Genomic DNA, 19,664 nt, shown 5'->3' on the forward strand with positions numbered 1-19,664 from the left:
GTAATTCAACTTATAGCATTAGGGGCTGCACACAATGAAAGGAATAGGGAACAGGGGACAGGGAACAGGAAACAGGGGACAGGGAATAGGGAATAAGGGACAGTTTAATATTAACATATGCATTGTTCACATGGCATGCAAAATATAGAATAAAATTTAATTACTGTTTCTTAACGCTATTTATTTGTTCGTCTATTCTGTGTTAATGAATTACATATGTTAATGAATTTCATATATTAATATTAAACTGTTCTCTATTCCTTTTATTGTGCGCAGCCCCTTAGAGTCGCAGTATAAGTATACACAGTAGAGAGACTGAACTCTTTTGGTGATAATAAATTTTATCCTACCAGAAATATGGCGGCCTGTATGTATGACAAAGAGAAAAATACTTCTCTCTCTTTCTCTCTTAAGCGTTCGTACAACCCAGAAGATGGCGGCGAGTCCGTGACCTGGGACCCACTACATCAAAAGTGCCGACGCTCAATGTCACTACTGTATGTACTTATACTAGAGGGTGCGTTCAGGAATTACGTTTAGGCGCACTTCGGTAACTCTAATGCTATAGTGTACGCAACTATAGCTTAGAGTTACCCAGATTAAATTTCTGAACAAAGCTCTGTGTTAGAGTTACCTAGGCTGTGCCTAGGCTTAATTCAAACGCACCCCTGCTGTACTCTACGACAACAATTGAATACCATTGACCAATCAAAAGTCTGCTAAACAGAGGGAGAACGGTCGCAAAGCATTCCGTCTTTATCGTCTCGTGACCCGGGCGCTAGCATAGGAGTTCACATTCCAGTGTTGTATATAGTTCTATGGCTTAGTTTACACCGTAGAAACTCTTGATACGAGTATCAAGCTGGTGCGGACTAAGCGTTAGATACGTTTCTGTTTACATCGACCGTGTTAAATCATATTAGTGATTTTTTCAAGACGTTTTTCAATTTCGATTACGTATACAATGGTTTTAACTTGTATGTATCTATTTTTATGTATTTAATACGCGTATCAACTCAGTCTGATACAGGGTGTTCTCGAGTATCGTATCATTCTGATACTCCGTCGTTTACATCAATCGTACCAATGGATTTAGTCCTAATATAATACTTAGTATGCGTATCAAATGCTCAAACAAGATTTACATGCTAAAAACTTAAGACGGTAATCATATGTGTATGCTGGATATTCACTTGTCTGCCTATGCATATTGAGTTTTTATTCGTATAATTTTATGTACAATTAAAATTTTAAAGCAAAAAAAATCACTAACAAGAATTCGTGGCAAAAACAAAAGGCTGATAATTGCGACCATATCCAAAATCAAACTATACACACGGGTCCAAGAGTTTTAATTTTAACACACATCTGTGCGACACTTTATTTCAAAAGTATTTAACCTTTTTGCTATGGTGGCGTTGGCCGATTATGAGATACGGCAGCATAGGCCGCCAGCGTTCGCTTTGGAGCGAATAAGTGCTATGACTCCACTGTTTTAACTCGTTGGCATTAATGATATATAATTTTTCAAGCATAAAAGTAAAACGGGATTTACATAAGTACAAAATTATATTTTAAAATTATATTTTATTATTATTTTAAACTTCGTATTTAATACGCTACAAGCAAAGTTAGTACCAAATGGCAAATATGGCTATGCCGGCCATAGCCGGCGCTAGTATCTACGAATGTCACATGGATGCCGGCTACAGCAACATTAGAAGCGAAAAGGTTATTGCTTGTGGGAAATAAGGATGACTTTTATTAAAAAATGCCGAGCAGATAGGTTGGCTAATAACAACATTCATACAAAATGCGAATGCGTATTGTGAAGTACTCAATGTACGTTGTTCCATAGAATAGATTTTCAAATTAAAATGATAAATAAATACGAACAACTTCGGTAGGTTTCATAAAAACTTACATTGCAAATATAATGCCTAACACAAAATTCAGCATACACCAATTTCTAAAAAATAATATAACGTTGGTCTCCATCCGGCTAAAAAAGAACACGTACACAACAACTATAATAACGAAATATCATTAAGAAAATCAGATGTTACTACTAATTTAACCTATTCACTTGATACAAACTTTTGGATATCATCGCAAATATTTAAAAAAAAACATCAGATGTTAGTGATTTATTATATTGACTTGATGCAAAAATTCTGATATTATTGTTTTTATAGTAAAAAATATAAACAAAATTATAACATTAAATATTAATTAAAAATTTTTTTCAATAATGAGTTTATAGAGCACGTACACTTTGCGCGTTTTTTACCTTATTTGAAAAAGATAAGTTTGGAAATCTGTCCGCGATCTGGTAATTAAGTAAATTCAAACTATTCCCTAATAGTAGCGCACTGACGTTAAATGACGTTTTAATGACGTCTCGAGACGTCTCTAGATGTCTAGAGACGTCATTAAAACGTCATTTAACGTCAGTGCGCTACTAGGGTTATATCCATATAAACGTACATTCTAATAAATAAATCATGCCTTTTTTTCCTTTGTGAGAAATTCTGCAAACGCTTGTTGAGGCGATCACTGTACCACATTTAATATCAGACAATATGTATTACAGGACGGTTATAATGGCACCAAAAAGAAAACGCAGCAAGTTTTGGAATTATTTCGAGGATTTGAAACCCTCGCTGGTAAAGTGCACGACCTGTAAAGAAAAAATTAAGATATCTAACCCATCAAACCGTATAATAATATTCAGAGCACATTTAGAGAGACATGGAATATTTCTCGATAATGACACTCTCTCACTACCTGACGAATTAAAACAATATTACTCGGAATTACCGGGATATAAGGCAAAATGTAATAATTGTGGCAAAGCAGTGTCGTTCTTAACAAATATTGAAAATTTACGAGTACATTTAAGAAGACATTCCACAAGAATCCTGAGTCGAAATGAGTAAGTACACAATCAAGAAATTATTAAAATACTAAAGATTATAAAATAAATGTAATGATAAAACAATCAGTAGCTAAAGAAAACGGAGTGAATACAAGTTTTTATCGGGCATCCATATAATATTTATATGCAATTTTGATTATAAATGTGCATGTACCTGGTGCGTTTTTTATCTTTTTTTTAAATATGTTTGTAAATCTGTACACGATCTGATAATTATGCAAATTTTAACTACAATATAGCCGTATAAACTTACATTCTAATAAGTAAACCATGCCTCTTTATGACCTTTGTGAGAAATTCTACAAACGCTTGTTGATGCAATTGCTGTACCACATTTAGTGTCACAATCTGTATTACAGGACGGTTACAATGGCACCGAAAAGAAAACGCAGCAAGTTTTGGAATTATTTCGAAAAATTGAAACCTTTGCTAGTAAAGTGCACGACCTGTAAAAGAGCAATTAAGGTATCTCACCGAACATGCTACACAAGCGTAATGAGAATGCACTTAAGTAGACATGGAATATTTCTCGATAATGACACTCTGACATTACCTGACGACTTAAGGCAATGTTACTCGGAATTACCGGGATATAAGGCAAAATGTAATAATTGCGGCGTAACAGTATCCTTCTTATCAAATTCTGGAAATTTACGAAAACATTTAAGAAGGCATTCCACAATAACCCAGAGTCGAGATAAGTAAGTACACAATCAAAAAATTATTAAAATACCAAAAATTATAAAATAAATGTAATGACAAAACAATCAATAAAATTGAGCGAATAAGAGTTTTTATCGGGGCATCCATATAATATTTATATGCAATTTTGATCATAAATGTGCATGTGCAACTGGTGCGTTTCTTACTTCTTTTGCTTCCTCATAGAAGAAGCTTTGTTTTCGTAAATTCGTATATGAACCTTTAATTGCGTATAAAGTTTGCTCTAATCAACCAAATTTAAAAAAATTATATATAAAATAGGGGTAGAAAAAACCAAAGAAAAGATTGCTTTTTGAGTATTTGATGTCAATATGTTCAGAGTGTTCTAAAACGTCGAAATATCGCATTAAAAAAAATGTCCGTTTATGTATGTATGTATGTGTGTATGTATGTTTGTGTGTATGTGTGTATGTGCCAAATTTACCGAACTTTCTATAACTCCAGAACTAATCAACCAAATTTTAAAGAATTATATGTGAAATAAGGGTAGAAAAAATTGAAGAATATAATACAATAGAATTAATAAAAATTGCTAATAATAAAGTGGTTATCGTAAAGGAATTTCTGTTTAAAAAAATCTACGTGATTGCTCTAATGTTTGCAAATTTTGAGACATCAAGCTTAATTTTTTTTTTTATCGATAGAGTATCATTAAAGGTAGGTTGCAATGGTGTTGAATTTAGCAAGAATCGATGACGGGATTACCGATTTTTGGCTATTTTTAGAAATGTCCGTGGTTGCTCTAATTTACGTAAATTTTGAGATATCAAGTTTAATTTTTTTTTTTACGGATAGAGTATTATTAAAGGTAAATTGATGTGGAATTTGGCAATGATCGGTGAAGGGGTTACCAATTTTTGCCTAAAAAGTGTACAAGTCATACATGTAATTTTATATACAAGGTATCATTAAAGGCAGGTCATTTTGAATTTGACGAAGATTGGTGAAAGGGTTACTGCTTTCTGCTTAAAAAATGTATAGGGTAGACCGAGGCGAATCGGATTACTAATTAGCACAAAAAAATAGCTCGTTTGAAATAAAACACTAATAAAAAAACGGGCACAGCCCGTAACAACAACGTAGAACTACGTCAACTGTCACTATTTCATGTTAAAGTATTCAACGAAGGAAAGTAGACGTAAAGCTACGTCAACTGTCACTATTTAATGTTATAGTATTCATCGAAAGACAGTTGACGTAGCTCTACGTTTACTTTCCTTCGTTGAATACTTTAACATGAAATAGTGACAGTTGACGTAGTTCTACGTTGTTGTTTGCAGCACAGTTGTTACTGTGCCCTTTTTTTCAAATATATGTATAATTTTTTTCTAATTTTACTTTAGGCTTTCTCATATAAGAAGCTTTTTAAGCGAAACAGCAACTTATAGATATAATCATTTATGAGATGGAAATAAAGAGCGATACGTTTGAATATATCACATATACACATACATGTACATATATACACATATAAGTACATATACACAAACATATATATAGTAATTTTACATTGATTTTTGCGGCATTTCTAAATCTAAAACTTGCTTCCTGATCTTTTTTTTTTCGCTTATAATGTTTTATCTATGAGAAATTTGCCAAATTATTATCATATAATAGATTGGTTTCCTCATTGAGGAAACTTTATAAGCGAAGTAAAATGATGAGGAAGCAATCTGCAAATTTCTAAACACATTATTAAACACTTTTTTTTATTATATTTGTAAATTTATAATAAAAAGCATTGTATATGAAATAGGGGTAGAAAACTTCATACACTTCTAAAGCAGAAATCGGTAATTTCTTTTCAGATCATCAGAAAATTCAATATCAACTTTTCTTTTGATGATCTATCTAAAATCTCTACATAACTTATACTTTTTTTAGGCATAAATCGGAAAACTAATTCACTGATCGACGCCAAATTAAATACCAACCTTCCTTTAATGATACTCTAGCCATCAAAAATATATGAAATAGGGGTAGAAAACTTCACTTATTCTCGTCAAATTCAATACCAACCTTTCTTTAATAATACTCTATATAAAATTACATGTATAACTTATATACACTTTTAAATAAAAAATCGGTTACTCCTTCAACGATCTTCGCTAAATTCAATACCAACCTTCCTTTAATGATGCTCTACATAAGAATACATGTATAACTTATACTCTATTTAGGCATAAATCCGCGATATCCCCGAATCGACGACAAATTCATGTCAATACAGTATCCTCCCAGTGTTCAGTATAAATTTCTTGCAGAAATCGGTAACCCCTTCCCCGATTCTCGCCAAAGTAAATGCCAACCTTCCTTTAATGATATTTTATGTGTATAAGATTACATGTATAACTCTATTTTTTTTAGACATAAATCGGTAAGTCCTTCAACGATTGACGCCAAATTCAATACCAACCTTCTTTTAATGATACAAGAAATTCAGCTCAATATCACAAAATGTACGGAAACTAATTTCCGTACATGTAATCTTATATAGAATATCATTTGTTCTGAAACAAACACAGATATTTGTTAAAACAGAAATCGGGGTAATCTCTTTACCAATCATCACCAAATTTAATACCAACCTTTTTTTTAATGACACTCTATCCAACAACAAATTTCAGCTTGTAATTCCTTTTGGAAACTTTAGAGACTTTAAAGAGAAAATGGGACTCTATAAGCTATCGAATGACACCTTATTTATTACTCTACATACGATTATTAGTTTCGAAGATATAAACGATCAAAGTGTGACATGTTTTCGTTGCATCTGTGACTGGATTTACCTCCCTCCCCCTTACTGTCGACAAAGATGTAGTTTTACGTCAAAACTGTCTTAAAACTTATATTGATCCAATTAGCCTCGATCTACCCTAAGTTATTTGATGGACAGAGTATCATTAAAGAAAGATTGTTATTTAATTTGGCGAGGATCGGTAAAAGAATTTTTTTCCCAAAAAACTTAAAAGAAATCGTATTTTAAAATTGCAAAATATATAATTCGAAATTAAGGTTGCTACTTGCAACTAAGGTTGTTGCTAAAGCTTATCACAATAAAAAAAATTTTTAAAAAGTGTGCAAGTAGAAACTTGCACATTGCTTCCTCATAGTTTTTAAGTGTGCAAGTAAAAACCTACACATTGCTTGCTTATAATTTTTAAGTGTGCAAGTAAAAACCTTCGCTCACAAAGCTTCCCCTATGAGGAAGCCAAAACAAATAAATAGTAATACATAATAATTATACATCGAATAAAATACAAGCTTCCTCACCGAGGAGCTTTGTGAGCGAAGGTTTCTACTTGCACACTTAAAAACTATAAGGAAGCAATGTGCAGGTTTCTACTTGCACAGTTAAAAACTATGAGGAAGCAATGTGCAAGTTTCTACTTGCACACTTTTTAAAATATGTTTGAAGATCTGTACGCAATTTGATAATTATGCAAATTTCAATAATATATCCGTATAAACATACATTCTAATAAATTAAATGTGTCTTTATAACCTTTGTGAGAAATTCTACAAACGCTTGTTGATGCAATCGCTGTACCACATTTAGTGTCAGACAATTCTGTGTTACAGGACACCGACAAAAAAACACAGCAAGTTGTGGAATTATTTCAAGGAATTGAAACCTACGCTGCTAAAGTGCAGGACCTGTAAAATAGAAATTAAGATATCTCATCCAAGTTACTACATAACAAGAATGAGAATACACTTAAGTAAACATGGAATATTTCTGAATAATGACACTCGCACACTACCTGACGAGTTAAAGCAATATTACTCAGAGTTACCGGAATATAAGGCAAAATGTAAAGATTGTAACAGAACATTGTCTTTCTTATCAAGTATGGAACACTTACGAAAACATTCAAGAATACATTCCACAAAAATCCAGGGTCGAAATGAGTAAGTACACATTCAAAAAATTATTAAAATACTAAAAATTATAAAATAAATGTAATGACAAAACAATCAATAGATAAAAAAAATTGAGCGAATAAGAGTTTTTATCGGGGCATCCATATAATATTTATATGCAATTTTGATCATAAATGTGCATGTCTTGTGCGTTTTTTACTTGTTAGAAATATGTTTGACGATCTGTACGCGATTTGATAATTATGCAAATTTTAACTATATATCCGTATAAACATACATTCTAATAAATTAAATGTGTCTTTATGATCTTTGTAAGAAATTCTACAAACGCTTGTTGATGCAATCGTTGTACCACACTTAGTATCAGACAGTCTGTATTACAGGACGGTTATAATGGCACCAAAAAGAAAACGCAGCAAGTTTTGGAATTATTTCGAGGATTTGAAACCCTCGCTGGTAAAGTGCACGACCTGTAAAGAAAAAATTAAGATATCTAACCCATCAAACCGTATAATAATATTCAGAGCACATTTAGAGAGACATGGAATATTTCTCGATAATGACACTCTCTCACTACCTGACGAATTAAAACAATATTACTCGGAATTACCGGGATATAAGGCAAAATGTAATAATTGTGGCAAAGCAGTGTCATTCTTAACAAATATTGGACATTTACGAAAACATTTAAGAAGACATTCCACAACAATCCAGAGTCGAGATGAGTAAGTACACATTCAAAAAATTATTAAATTAAATACTAAAGATTATAAAATAAATGTAATGACAAAACAATCAATAGATAAAGAAAATTGAGCGAATAAGAGTCTTTATCGGGACATCCATATAATATTTGTTTGCAATTTTGATCATAAATGTGCATGTAATGCACATCTGGTTCGTTTCTTACTTTTTTTAAAAATATGTTTGAAGATCTGTACGCGATCTGATAGTTATGCAAATTTTAACGATATACCCATATAAACATACATTCTAATAAACTAAATGTGTCTTTATGACCTTTGTGAGAAATTTCTACAAACATTTGTTGATGCAATCGCTGTACCACATTTAGTGTCAGACAATCTGTACTGCAGGACGACACCGACAAAAAAACGCAGCAAGTTGTGGAATTATTTCGAGGAATTGAAACCTACGCTGGTAAAGTGCACAATTTGTAAAAAAGAAATTAAGATACCTCATCGAAACAAGTTTGTGTCAATATTCAGAAGACACTTATTTAATGTACATGGAATATTTCTCGATAATGACATTCTCTCGCTACCTGACGACTTAAGGCAATATTACTCGGAGTTATCGGGATATAAGGCAAAATGTAATGATTGTAGCATAACATTGTCTTTCTTAACAAGTATGACAAATTTACGAGACCATTTAAGAAGACATTCCACAAGAATCCAGGGTCGAGATGAGTAAGTACACATTCAAAAAATTATTAAAATACTAAAGATTATTAATGCTTATTTGCAATTCTGATCATAAATGTGCTTGTACACCTGGTGCGTTTTTTATCTTTCTTTGAAAAAGATATGTTTGAAGATTTGTACGCGATCTGATAATTATGCAAATTTTAATTATATATCCGCGATAAACATACATCCTAATAAGTAAACCATGCCTCTTTATGAACTTTGTGAGAAATTCTACAAACGCTTGTAGAGGCAATCACTGTACCACATTTAATATCAGACAATCTGTATTACAGGACGACACCGACAAAAAAACGCAGCAAGTTGTGGAAATATTTCGAGGAATTAAAACCTACGCTGCTAAAGTGCACGACCTGTAAAAGAGAAATTAAGGTACCTACCCCAGGAAACTACACAAACGTAATGAGAAGGCACTTAAGTGATAGACATGGAATATTTCTCGATAATGACACACTACCTGACAACTTAAGGCAATTTTACTCGAAATTACCGGGATGCAAGGCAAAATGTAATAATTGCGGCAAAATAGTATCCTTCTTAAGAGATTTTAGAAATTTACGGAGACATTTAAGAAGACATTCAACAATAACCCAGTCGAGATGAGTGAGTACACAATCAAAAAATTATTAAAATACTAAAGATTATAAAATAAATGTAATAATAAAACAATCAGTATAGCTAAAGAAAATTGAGTGAATAATAGTTTCGGGGCATCTATATAATATTTATTCGCAATTTTGATCATAAATGTGCATGTACACTTGGTGCGTTTTTTTACCTTTTTTTTTAAATATGTTTAAAGATCTATACAAAATCTGATAATTATGCAAATTTTAACTATACATCCGTACAAACATACATTCTAATAAGTAAACCATGACTCTTTATAACCTTTGTGAGAAATTCTACAAACGCTTGTTAAGGCAATCACTGTACCACATTTAATATCAGACAAAATCTGTATTACAGGACAGTTATAGTGGACTTAAAAAAAAACGCAGCAAGTTTTGGAATTATTTCGAGGAATTGAAACCTTTGCTAGTAAAATGCACGACCTGTAAAAAAGAAATTAAAATACCTCATCGAAACAAGTTTGTGTCAATATTCAGAAGACACTTATTTAATGTACATGGAATATTTCTCGATAATGACATTCTCTCGCTGACGACTTAAAACAATATTACTCGGAGTTACCGGGATATAAGGCAAAATGTAATCATTGTAGCAAAACATTGTCTTTCTTAACAAGTATGACAAATTTACGAGAACATTTAAGAAGACATTCCACAAAAATCCAGGGTCGAGATGAGTAAGTACACATTCAAAAAATTATTAAAATACTAAAGATTATGCTTATTTGCAATTCTGATCATAAATGTGCCTCTCAAATTGTAATAACGATTATTTCTAATTATTTCGCAAATATAATTCAAATAAATATGAATCCTTTATTTTCACGTTTTTTCATGCATCATAGATATAGACAATTCAGAAATTTAAATTAAATATTTATTTGTTTGATATTAGTATTGCAAAAATTTGAGGTAGATATATAAAATGTACAATTTATTCATAGTTCTAATAGATATTTAAATTGAATAGCTCTATTTAATAAAATCTATATATGGCAACTCTCAAATCTGCCATCCACTGATTACGTAGATGAATAATAATTAATAATAATTAATAAAAGTTTCTGTTAGACAACAATCAACCGTTCTTTGTAGTATTTGATTACACGTTGTAGGTTTACAAATGTCAGCTTAGTGATATTGATTATTTGTTACCCTTGAGTTATTATTGTACCTATATGTATATAGCACCAACCTAATTTCTGACATGTTGTACATTTTTTCATAAAAATATTTTATCATTTTAGACCGTTTTAGTTGGTGACCGTATCCGTTTTATGTTTAAACACTTACTCACATTAAAACAGCCTTTATTATAAATTATATATTAGGAAGAACGTCTCTTTCAGGCGACGTATATAAACAATAAATAAGTGAAACACGGATATAATATACAATTAAATTAATGTACAAAATATTATAAGTTTAATTAGGGAGATACTCCATTTTACGGTCAGGACAAAATTTTGATAGCCTAATAAAATTGTTCGTGTGAATATATAGCATGTATATTTCTTCATCTCAACTAAAGCTGGAATAGAACAATTACGTTAAAATAGCGTTTCACTTTAACTTAATTTTAAATCATATATATCGTGTTTCACTTATCTATTAATTACATATTCAGTCTAGACATTAATTGCTTGAAATTAGCATTATAGAAATTCGAGGTATAAAACACTTGGCGCGAGACACTACCGTGTCTCTTGATTTTCTCTCTTTATCTCTTTCTTTTTCTTCCACCTACTCATTCTCACTTACAAAATTTCACTCCATTATAATTCACCGTCAATAAGTACATAATAGCATTAAGTAATATGTACAGTTGTAGAATTGTAATAATTATTATTTTTTTAATTTTTAATCACACCACGTTTCTACACAGACCGAGCACTTCAAGTTCAGCGGATTATGTTATAGATGTGGTTCTGGAACGCAGCCTTAGAAATTAATACATGAAATATGAATCCAATGTATTCCTTTGATTAAAATAATAACAAAATAATAATATTTTATAAAAATAACATAAAAGTAAAATTTTATAATTTATTTAAAAATTTTATTTTTAGACAAAAAATATTTTTACTGTTCGTTGAATTAAAAAGTACGAACGGACAAATATTTTCTTTTGTATCAATATATTTATTAATGTTCGTTAATGATATGTTAATTTGTCACTCACCAACCCCGATGCGCAACAGCGGAATTATATCTGCTACGTAGCTACGTTGATTCTGTAACAAACAAATACAAAATTCATTTTAAAACAGTGTTTAAAAAATCTAATGTTTTAAAACATAATTCTTATCGCATCCAACGTTTTATTTATTATTTAATTTATAGATATTTCTTTAAATAATTATATATTTTTCGATAAAGATCTTTACAAAAATCAATTTTTATAAAAGATTAAATTACTCCTCTTCTTCTATTATTTTTAAATCATAGTAAAATAAAAAAGCTCAAAAATAAACAAAAAAATTACTCACACAAAATAAAAAATAATATTTACCGCAAAGTTGTTCCGCTGGCGCCCGATGCCTCTCCCAGGCCTCCTCTTCTCGAACTGTCCTCTCAGGTTGTTAGTTGGAATTCCCTCGATGCGACACTCTGCGTTATCTTCTGAAGCATATAAATAAGCAATTCGATTAAATAATTCTTACGAGTATCGAACTTTTTATTTATCATTCAATTAGAAATTTTTACTTCAATAATTATACATTTTCCGAATAAGATCTTTAGAAAAATGAACTCTTATAAAATTTCAAATTACTTATTTCTTTCTAATTATTATTTCAAAATCATGATGAGAAATAAAACGACTCAAGTATAAGCAAAAATTAAAATTACTTTTACACAAAATAAAAAGTAATATTTACCACAATGTCGTTTTGCCGGCGTTTGATGCCTCCCCTAGGCCTCATCCTCCTTCTCTCAGGCTGACCTCTCGGGTTGTCAGCTCCCTCGATGCCCGACACAACTCCATCGGCACCACAAACGCGAATAACAATGATCGCGCGATAATTAATACGCCACTCCCGAAAACATGAAATAACGCCAGATTTTGTCCGTCGAAAAATCGTCCACGATAACCACGTTATCTCAACGCGTTCAAAGCCGGACAACTGACTCGATTTGCCCGATTAAAGACTTAGCCCCGCGTGGTCAGTATGAAGTGTTCGACAGAGAGAAGAGAGATCCTCGAAAAGTAGAAAACGAGTTCTCTACAATGAGGATCATCTTTCCTCGTCATCGACACGTCTGGTTACAACCCCTCCACGCACAGTTAGATCAAATGATCTGGGCAGACTGCGATCTCCAGGCCGTCCCTGTTCAAGGACTACGCACGAGACAGCCGTCACGTCTGAAAACGTGGAAATTGGCGCAGTTATTATGAAAATCGCGCGACGGAATTCCGGATAATCCGACGACTTCGAACGGCACTCCCGAAAATGCGACGCGACGAACCGTTTATACAAAGTTCAGTATTTTTTACAAAGTTAAAGTATTTGTTATAAACGAATCGACAACGATTGGATTTAGTTTCTCTGCTCTTCGGTGAAAGTGGAATAGCCTGTAAAAGGTAAGTTACGCATACGTTTAGGTCGGTATACTAAGTTGAGATAGATAGGAGTACAAGTGAGCGAGAATAGAAATATGCGAGAATAAAGGCTCAGTCACAATGACAAAAATAAGGAATAAGATAAAGGAATAAGGAATAAGGGAATGTCGCATCTCACTTCAGTACACGTACATTAAAGTGAGATGCAACATGCCTTATTCCTAATTCCTTTATCTTATTCCTTATTCCTCTCATTGTGACTGAGCCTTAATGCTAATAGTTGAAGGGATTATAGAAAGCGAATAAAGTACGCGTCGCGTGTGATTAATTTCAAGAGTATCGTACAAGGATGGCAAAGCCGCGCGATCATTATATTCTAGTAATTACTTATTGTAATCACGTTTACTTGTAATCAATATTTTGTTTGGCGCAAGTCTTTAAAAACCAGAATATTGTTTTGAGTAAATGTAATGCTTATAATGACTTTATGGTAGATTTGTGGATTCAGTATTTGGTATGCTTATATATCCGCAAATCTACCATAAAGTCATTGTAAGAATTACATTTATTCAAAACAATATTCTTGACTTCTGTTAAGAGATTATTTTTCTGTGTGTATATATAAATAGAAGCATATACGGAGAGAATTTTTTGTTATATTTTACCCTTAAATTCACTACAAACTTGGGACAACTTGACAACCAAGGAATTTTTAAAATATACAAAAGACATTTTACAAACAACGTGATAAAAATTACCAAGCAGATTGGAAAATTTTGAAAAATTATTGAAATTTCCTAGATATATTTTAGTAAAATTAATCAAACATATTTTATATTTTAATGTAATAGATATTAATATTTTTTATTATGGTAGATGTTAATCAAAATAGCTCGCATAAAATTCTTGGTGGTACATGTCCCACAACTACCATGATTTCAGGGTAAATTTTAAAAGAAAATTCTCTCCGTATATTATCTTTCTTATAAAAACAAAAAATACATATTTTAATAATGCTGTATATTCATATTGCATCTGATTTTTTATATATATAAGATGCAATATTATATATGACTGACTGAACTAATTAAATGTAAAGTTGTAATACATTTACCAATTAAATGAGTCGCGACGCCACTCGTCCCGAAGCCGATCCGTATCTATAATAGAGTTCTGAAAATGAAAGAACATTATCAATATATAGCGGAGGCGCTTCGTCTCTCGCACGTCGACTTCTCGCGTTAAAAGCGACGCGGCGCGGCGGCGGTGTCACTATACGCATCCCGCTCTAGACTTCGCGATTATGCATTTTTCGTACTTCGAATAGGAAAATACTATGTCCGCCTATTACTACGATTATTATTTTGCATTCGAGCAAATAGGCATATTAATCTTTTGGCAGATATCCGCAATTTCGCGACATTAGAAAATACGATCGCGTATATATACTCTCACGACTGCCCGCGCGACACACCATCGGCCGAACAAGCGCCGCGAAACACGTATTTTCAAGAATTATTAAGACCCGAGCGTCCCGAATTCATACTATGCGACAGATACTCACCAATTAAATGAGTCGCGACACCACTCCGTCCCGGGGGTCCCGGGGCCGATCCGTACCCGTACCGTGTCCGTCGCGATCTGAAAAGGAAAAAAAACGTCATCAATATATATGGCGGAGACGCTTCGTCTCCCTCCCGCGCGGACAACTTCTCGCGCCATGAGCGTCACGATATGTCGCTACGCGTCGCGCTCTCAACTTCGCAATCATGAATTTTCCGACTTCGAAAATCAAATACTACATAAGCTGTCCTATTATTACGATCGTTATTTTGTATTCTAGCGAATAGATGTACTAATATTTTTAACAGATATATCCGCGATATTCGCGATATTGGAAAATATAATCGTCACTTGCCCGCGCGACGCGCCTTCGACCGAACAAAGTATCGCGAAATACGTAGTATATTCTTCCAAATCATTAATACCCGAGCGTTGAATCGATACTGCGCGATAGATACCGCAATAAATAAATGCATGCAAGATTAATGAAAGTTACGACTTTAACCAATTAAATGAGTCGCGACGCCACTCGTCCCGGAGCCGATCCGTGCCGTGTCCGTCGTGTTCTGGAAAATGCAAATGAATGCAGGAAAACGTCATCAATATGGCGGAGACACTTTGAATCGTCTCCCGCGCGGACCGCGGTCAACTTCACGTTCGACAACGTTCGATCAGTTCGATAAGGAGCGGCATCACTATACGCGTCCCGTTCTTACTTCTTACATTCGCGTTCATGCATTTTTCTTATACGCTATCCCTAGCCTTATATAACAATACTAAAATATATATATTAGAAACTGGAAACAAGAATATCACTCTCTTAATATACATATATGTTTTTCACTCTCTTTTTTAAATACAGGTGTTAACCATAAAAATCTAATAATTTTTTTATTATTTAATCTCTGTACATATGTATAACACTATACATTTGCAAATGTAGCGCGGACGCGCACTAGAATGATGTTTTATCAGCAGTGTCGGAAAATGAACGTGGGCTACGTAGTACCAATTTCGAAAATGGATGTTACACATACTACTGGCGGTAGTGTACACAGGAGGTTTTGACGGTCTTCCACGAAAAAGGCCGGGATGGCGCCTCTTTCGCGCTTCTCTCTGGTGCCATCTTTATTAACGCGTCACGTAAACTACCTAGATTGAATCTGCTCGATAATGCTGCCAACAGTGCCAACGCAAGAGCGTGAAGCACAGCGGCAAACATCTTTTCAACTTCACATGGAAACATCGGAGTTTTTGTTTACGATTGATAATTTGACAGTCGTTGTGGAATTTAGCAAGGTCTTTTGAGATATGGAAAATAACTCGCTTAAGGAGCAACCCGTAGAAAACACAGGTCTCTTAGCGTAATTTATTATCGAGAAATCAAAGCCGGGCAATTTATTATCCTGATCTTCATTGCAGATGTCAACCAGGACGAGTTAATACTTCAGCAACAAAGACGTATCGAGAAGGAGGTTAATACGTTGCTTGTGTCACGTTAAAAGTGTACCTTCGAAGGACATATTAGTTCCGTTTAATTCGCGCGATTAGAAATAAAATCTGTCGTATATTCAAATTAGCCTTGTTACCTCTTCGAAGTGTTCCTTCTATTTCTACGATAGAGTTTCAATGTGAAATGAAGATTACTTATTTTATTATTTACGATTTATTATTCGATAAAACATATAACACTTGAACAATTATACTGCTTTTAATAGTATAAATTTTACTCCGAATACTACCTTGACAATTGTCGAGTGTTTTCTCTTAAGTGAAGACTGAAACTTTCATGAGGTTCCTACTTTCAGATATATAGTTATCTTCTGTATTTTAGATTTCGGAATCTATAGCATTGGTTGGCGAGAAGGAACCACTGAAGAGCTTAGAACAAGAATATGCGGAAGACGATGTGTATCTTTCGAAGGCGAAAGCCTTGGCTCAAAAGTATTCTTACATTAGGAGAACTAGACCTGACGGCAATTGTTTCTTCAGAGCATTTAGTTATGCTTACTTGGAGAAATTAATTGGGAACAAAGAGGAGTACGATAAGTTTCGTGATCTAGCTTTAAAAAGCAAGGATAGCCTTGTAGCTCTAGGTTTTCCCCAATTTACAGTCGAGGACTTTCATGACACGGTGAGACTTTATTTTCATCCTTGAATTAAGAATTTATATTCTTGAAAAAGTATATATGGTATACATATAGTAGATTTTAAAAAATGTACATATAATATACATATGTATAGTATATGTATTATATAATATGACTTTGACATGTAGAATTTATTGTGAGGAACACGAGTCGATTTTGATGAACTTTTGTTACAGTTTATGGAAGTCATTGATAAAGTAGGCGGTGATACGGAGTCCAGTCACATGGAATTACACAAATTGTTCAATGAACAAGGTTATTCCGATTACGTTGTTGTGTATCTTAGATTAATCACATCTGGTCAGTTGCAGCGCGACGCTGACTTCTACCAACATTTTATTGAGGGGGAACGCACTATCTCGGAATTCTGTCATCAAGTTCGTATTTGACATTAATCTCAACGATCTTTCTTCTATCTGTTATTAATATTTGCTCTAATGTACTCTTTGTTTTCTAGGAAGTCGAACCAATGTATAAGGAATCTGACCATATTCACATTATAGCAATGAGTAGTGCCCTAGGAACTGGTGTTAGAGTTCGTTACATGGACAGGGGTGCAGGAACCGAGGTGACTGCCCATGACTTTCCCGAAGGTGCTATACCAGCTGTGCACTTACTATATCGTCCTGGTCACTACGATATTCTTTATCCTTGATGAATCTGACGTTATACAGGTTTTTTTTAATACGACAAAAATGATTTCTAATGGCCAGATCTACTTCAAACTTTATTTTCAAAAGTGTTTCAGTTATAAGCAATATGTTACCTTTAATCCTAAAAAAAAGAGAAGCAAATAAGTCAATTTCGTGTATACATTTTATCCGAGTGCATTTGCGTATGAGTTCGTCGATATATCCTGTTTATAAGCGTCATTTTAAACTTTAAGACTAATTATCTGGAATAAATATCAAAGAAATCGATCTATTGTGTTATTTAATTAGTGTGTTCTGTTCCTTTTTCTTTTTCTCTCATCTAGGCATATATATATTCACTCATCTAAAAAAATTAATAAGTAACACATTTTGCAGTAATTCTAAAGGGAATATTTCAACTTTACATTCCTTCCATACAGAATTATATTTTATTTACATATATATTAATTTTTGTTAACAGTATATAGAACACAAACACATATTCTTTCTCAGTCTACAAGTGTATCACAGAAATTAAAAACATTTTATAATCTATACATATACTTAATAACATAACAATTTATAGCAAAAAGAAGAAACTGTTATATAATTTCTAAATCATATGTTGCAATTTTAGAAAGATTCTAAACTTGCAATATACGTTCTTAATCTTCGTCTATCAAGATTCATGCGGGTCACGCTTTTCGCAAGGTGGACTGAATCCTGATAGAAGCATTTTGTAGTTTTCTCAACTAATTTTCTCAACTAGGCATTTTTTATAAGTTAGAACCGTTAGAAAATATTTGAAAGTAAACAAAGTATATTGCAAAATATGTAAAATACCTCATAAAATATAAAATACATTGCATTTATTATTTGGGTGGAAATCTGTTGGATATTCAACAGAGATGATACGAGTAGGATTTGACCTGTACCTTGTTAGACGAAGATTAAAATTAATCAATCCTGCAATATATAACATTCATACCACACAGTTCATAAATACATATTCTGCAGACACTCGATATATAGAATTCTTATGTATACAACATAAAATAAATACGTATGTATTAATACTGTTATCGTTGCATAGACCGTACTTGTTCGGTGACTTCCTCCAACATCGTCGAACTTTTGTCAATCGCGTCCATTTGATATTCCAAGTGAGTAGCAATGAGTGCAAGCTTTTTCAAACTGGATTCCATCGTTTCCAGCCCATGCTCCTGTTGCGCAAAGTTCCTCGCTGCATGCGTTAAAATCTGCAGGGACAAACAACAGGATACGTTCAGCGGCACAAGATCATTAATTTAACATTACAATATCAGTTAGCTTTTCTATTTAGAAAAATGAAATGTTACTTCGTTGCTTCTGGAACCCCGTTGTATCTGCCTGGCGAGCGAGGCAATGTTATTGACATTAACTTGCACCCTATCCGCCAATCTCATCTTTGACTCGATGAACAAGCTACGCGCGCTTGTGCTGGACGCTGAAGCCATGTTGTATCGTTTCTCATTAATTGTCGGGTAAGTCTTGCTCTTAATGTTATCCAGGATAGACCGTGCGTTTTGTTGATTGATATTCTTATAAGAAAGACTGTTTCATTATCTGAAAACATTATACAATTAAAGGCAATGTTATTCGTAATTTACACCTTATTAACATGCTACCTTACAGATGTCCTTTAATGCACGCTTTTATGCATTTGACGTTTCGTTGAGACGTGACGTGTCTGTCGCATCTGCGAAATAAAAAGTCGATTCATACACGCAACATCACGAACGGTCGCAAATCGCAAACCATCACAAACGGTCACAAGCACAAGTCACAAACAAATGCGACAAACTCGAAAGCTAAACTTAAGCCCCTTGCACAATAGGCGATAGCGATAACGATAGCGACAATGACAAAGGTGCCGACAAAGCTGTAGGCTGTGTAGCTATCGCTATCGCTATCGCCTATTGTGCAAGGGGCTTAAGACCGCTAAACCAATGAGCATCCAGCATAAAGTCGCCATATTAATTTACATAAGATGCTCATTGGTTTAGCGGTCTTAAGGTGGAAGCACATAAAATTGCAGGAGCCATGAGCAGAATACAGAAGCCATATGCGCATGCGCTATGGTATCTGT

The 19,664-nt window shown here is 33.4% G+C and overlaps 3 protein-coding genes and 1 long non-coding RNA gene across 7 annotated transcripts in view; 2 read left to right on the top strand and 2 right to left on the bottom strand.

Annotated features, from left to right (window-relative positions):
* The window catches only part of LOC139810811 (uncharacterized), a 168,522-nt gene extending 153,493 nt beyond the window's left edge, over positions 1-15,029 (bottom strand). The window contains exons 1-5 of the long non-coding RNA XR_011731483.1: positions 14,756-15,029; positions 14,306-14,364; positions 12,509-13,203; positions 12,142-12,251; positions 11,812-11,863 (exon numbers count right to left, since the gene is read on the bottom strand). This is a non-coding gene — a long non-coding RNA (uncharacterized lncRNA). The remainder of the gene's footprint in view (positions 1-11,811; positions 11,864-12,141; positions 12,252-12,508; positions 13,204-14,305; positions 14,365-14,755) is intronic.
* Positions 824-10,441, top strand: LOC139810807 (uncharacterized). Of its 3 annotated transcripts, none has more exons than XM_071774699.1 (8): positions 824-1,176; positions 2,594-2,935; positions 3,298-3,639; positions 7,244-7,573; positions 7,930-8,271; positions 8,644-8,979; positions 9,273-9,600; positions 9,967-10,441. In XM_071774699.1, the coding sequence occupies exons 2-7, from the start codon at positions 2,604-2,606 to the stop codon at positions 9,598-9,600; spliced, it is 2,010 nt and encodes a 669-aa protein (XP_071630800.1). In that variant the 5' UTR covers positions 824-1,176; positions 2,594-2,603; the 3' UTR covers positions 9,967-10,441. The 3 variants fall into 3 exon arrangements, with proteins under 3 accessions (XP_071630800.1, XP_071630799.1, XP_071630801.1); XM_071774698.1 differs by having other exon boundaries at positions 824-1,164; XM_071774700.1 differs by having other exon boundaries at positions 828-977.
* Positions 15,030-15,896: 867 nt separating the features above from the next.
* Positions 15,897-17,824, top strand: LOC139809303 (ubiquitin thioesterase otubain-like). The gene is made up of 5 exons (XM_071772092.1): positions 15,897-16,108; positions 16,177-16,229; positions 16,589-16,888; positions 17,081-17,281; positions 17,362-17,824. Exons 1-5 carry the CDS (start codon positions 16,066-16,068, stop codon positions 17,557-17,559), a joined length of 795 nt encoding a protein of 264 aa, XP_071628193.1. The 5' UTR covers positions 15,897-16,065; the 3' UTR covers positions 17,560-17,824.
* A 142-nt stretch (positions 17,825-17,966) lies between these two features.
* On the bottom strand, positions 17,967-19,412 carry Borcs7 (BLOC-1 related complex subunit 7). 2 transcript variants are annotated; one of them, XM_071772094.1, is made up of 3 exons: positions 19,204-19,412; positions 18,895-19,141; positions 17,967-18,795 (listed from the first exon to the last, which is right to left on the bottom strand). In XM_071772094.1, the coding sequence occupies exons 2-3, from the start codon at positions 19,030-19,032 to the stop codon at positions 18,616-18,618; spliced, it is 318 nt and encodes a 105-aa protein (XP_071628195.1). In that variant the 5' UTR covers positions 19,033-19,141; positions 19,204-19,412; the 3' UTR covers positions 17,967-18,615. The 2 variants fall into 2 exon arrangements, with proteins under 2 accessions (XP_071628195.1, XP_071628194.1); XM_071772093.1 differs by having other exon boundaries at positions 19,209-19,411.
* Positions 19,413-19,664: the final 252 nt, after the last annotated feature.

This window comes from Temnothorax longispinosus, chromosome 3 (assembly GCF_030848805.1).
Source record: "Temnothorax longispinosus isolate EJ_2023e chromosome 3, Tlon_JGU_v1, whole genome shotgun sequence".
NCBI classification, from domain to species: Eukaryota; Metazoa; Arthropoda; class Insecta; order Hymenoptera; family Formicidae; genus Temnothorax; species Temnothorax longispinosus.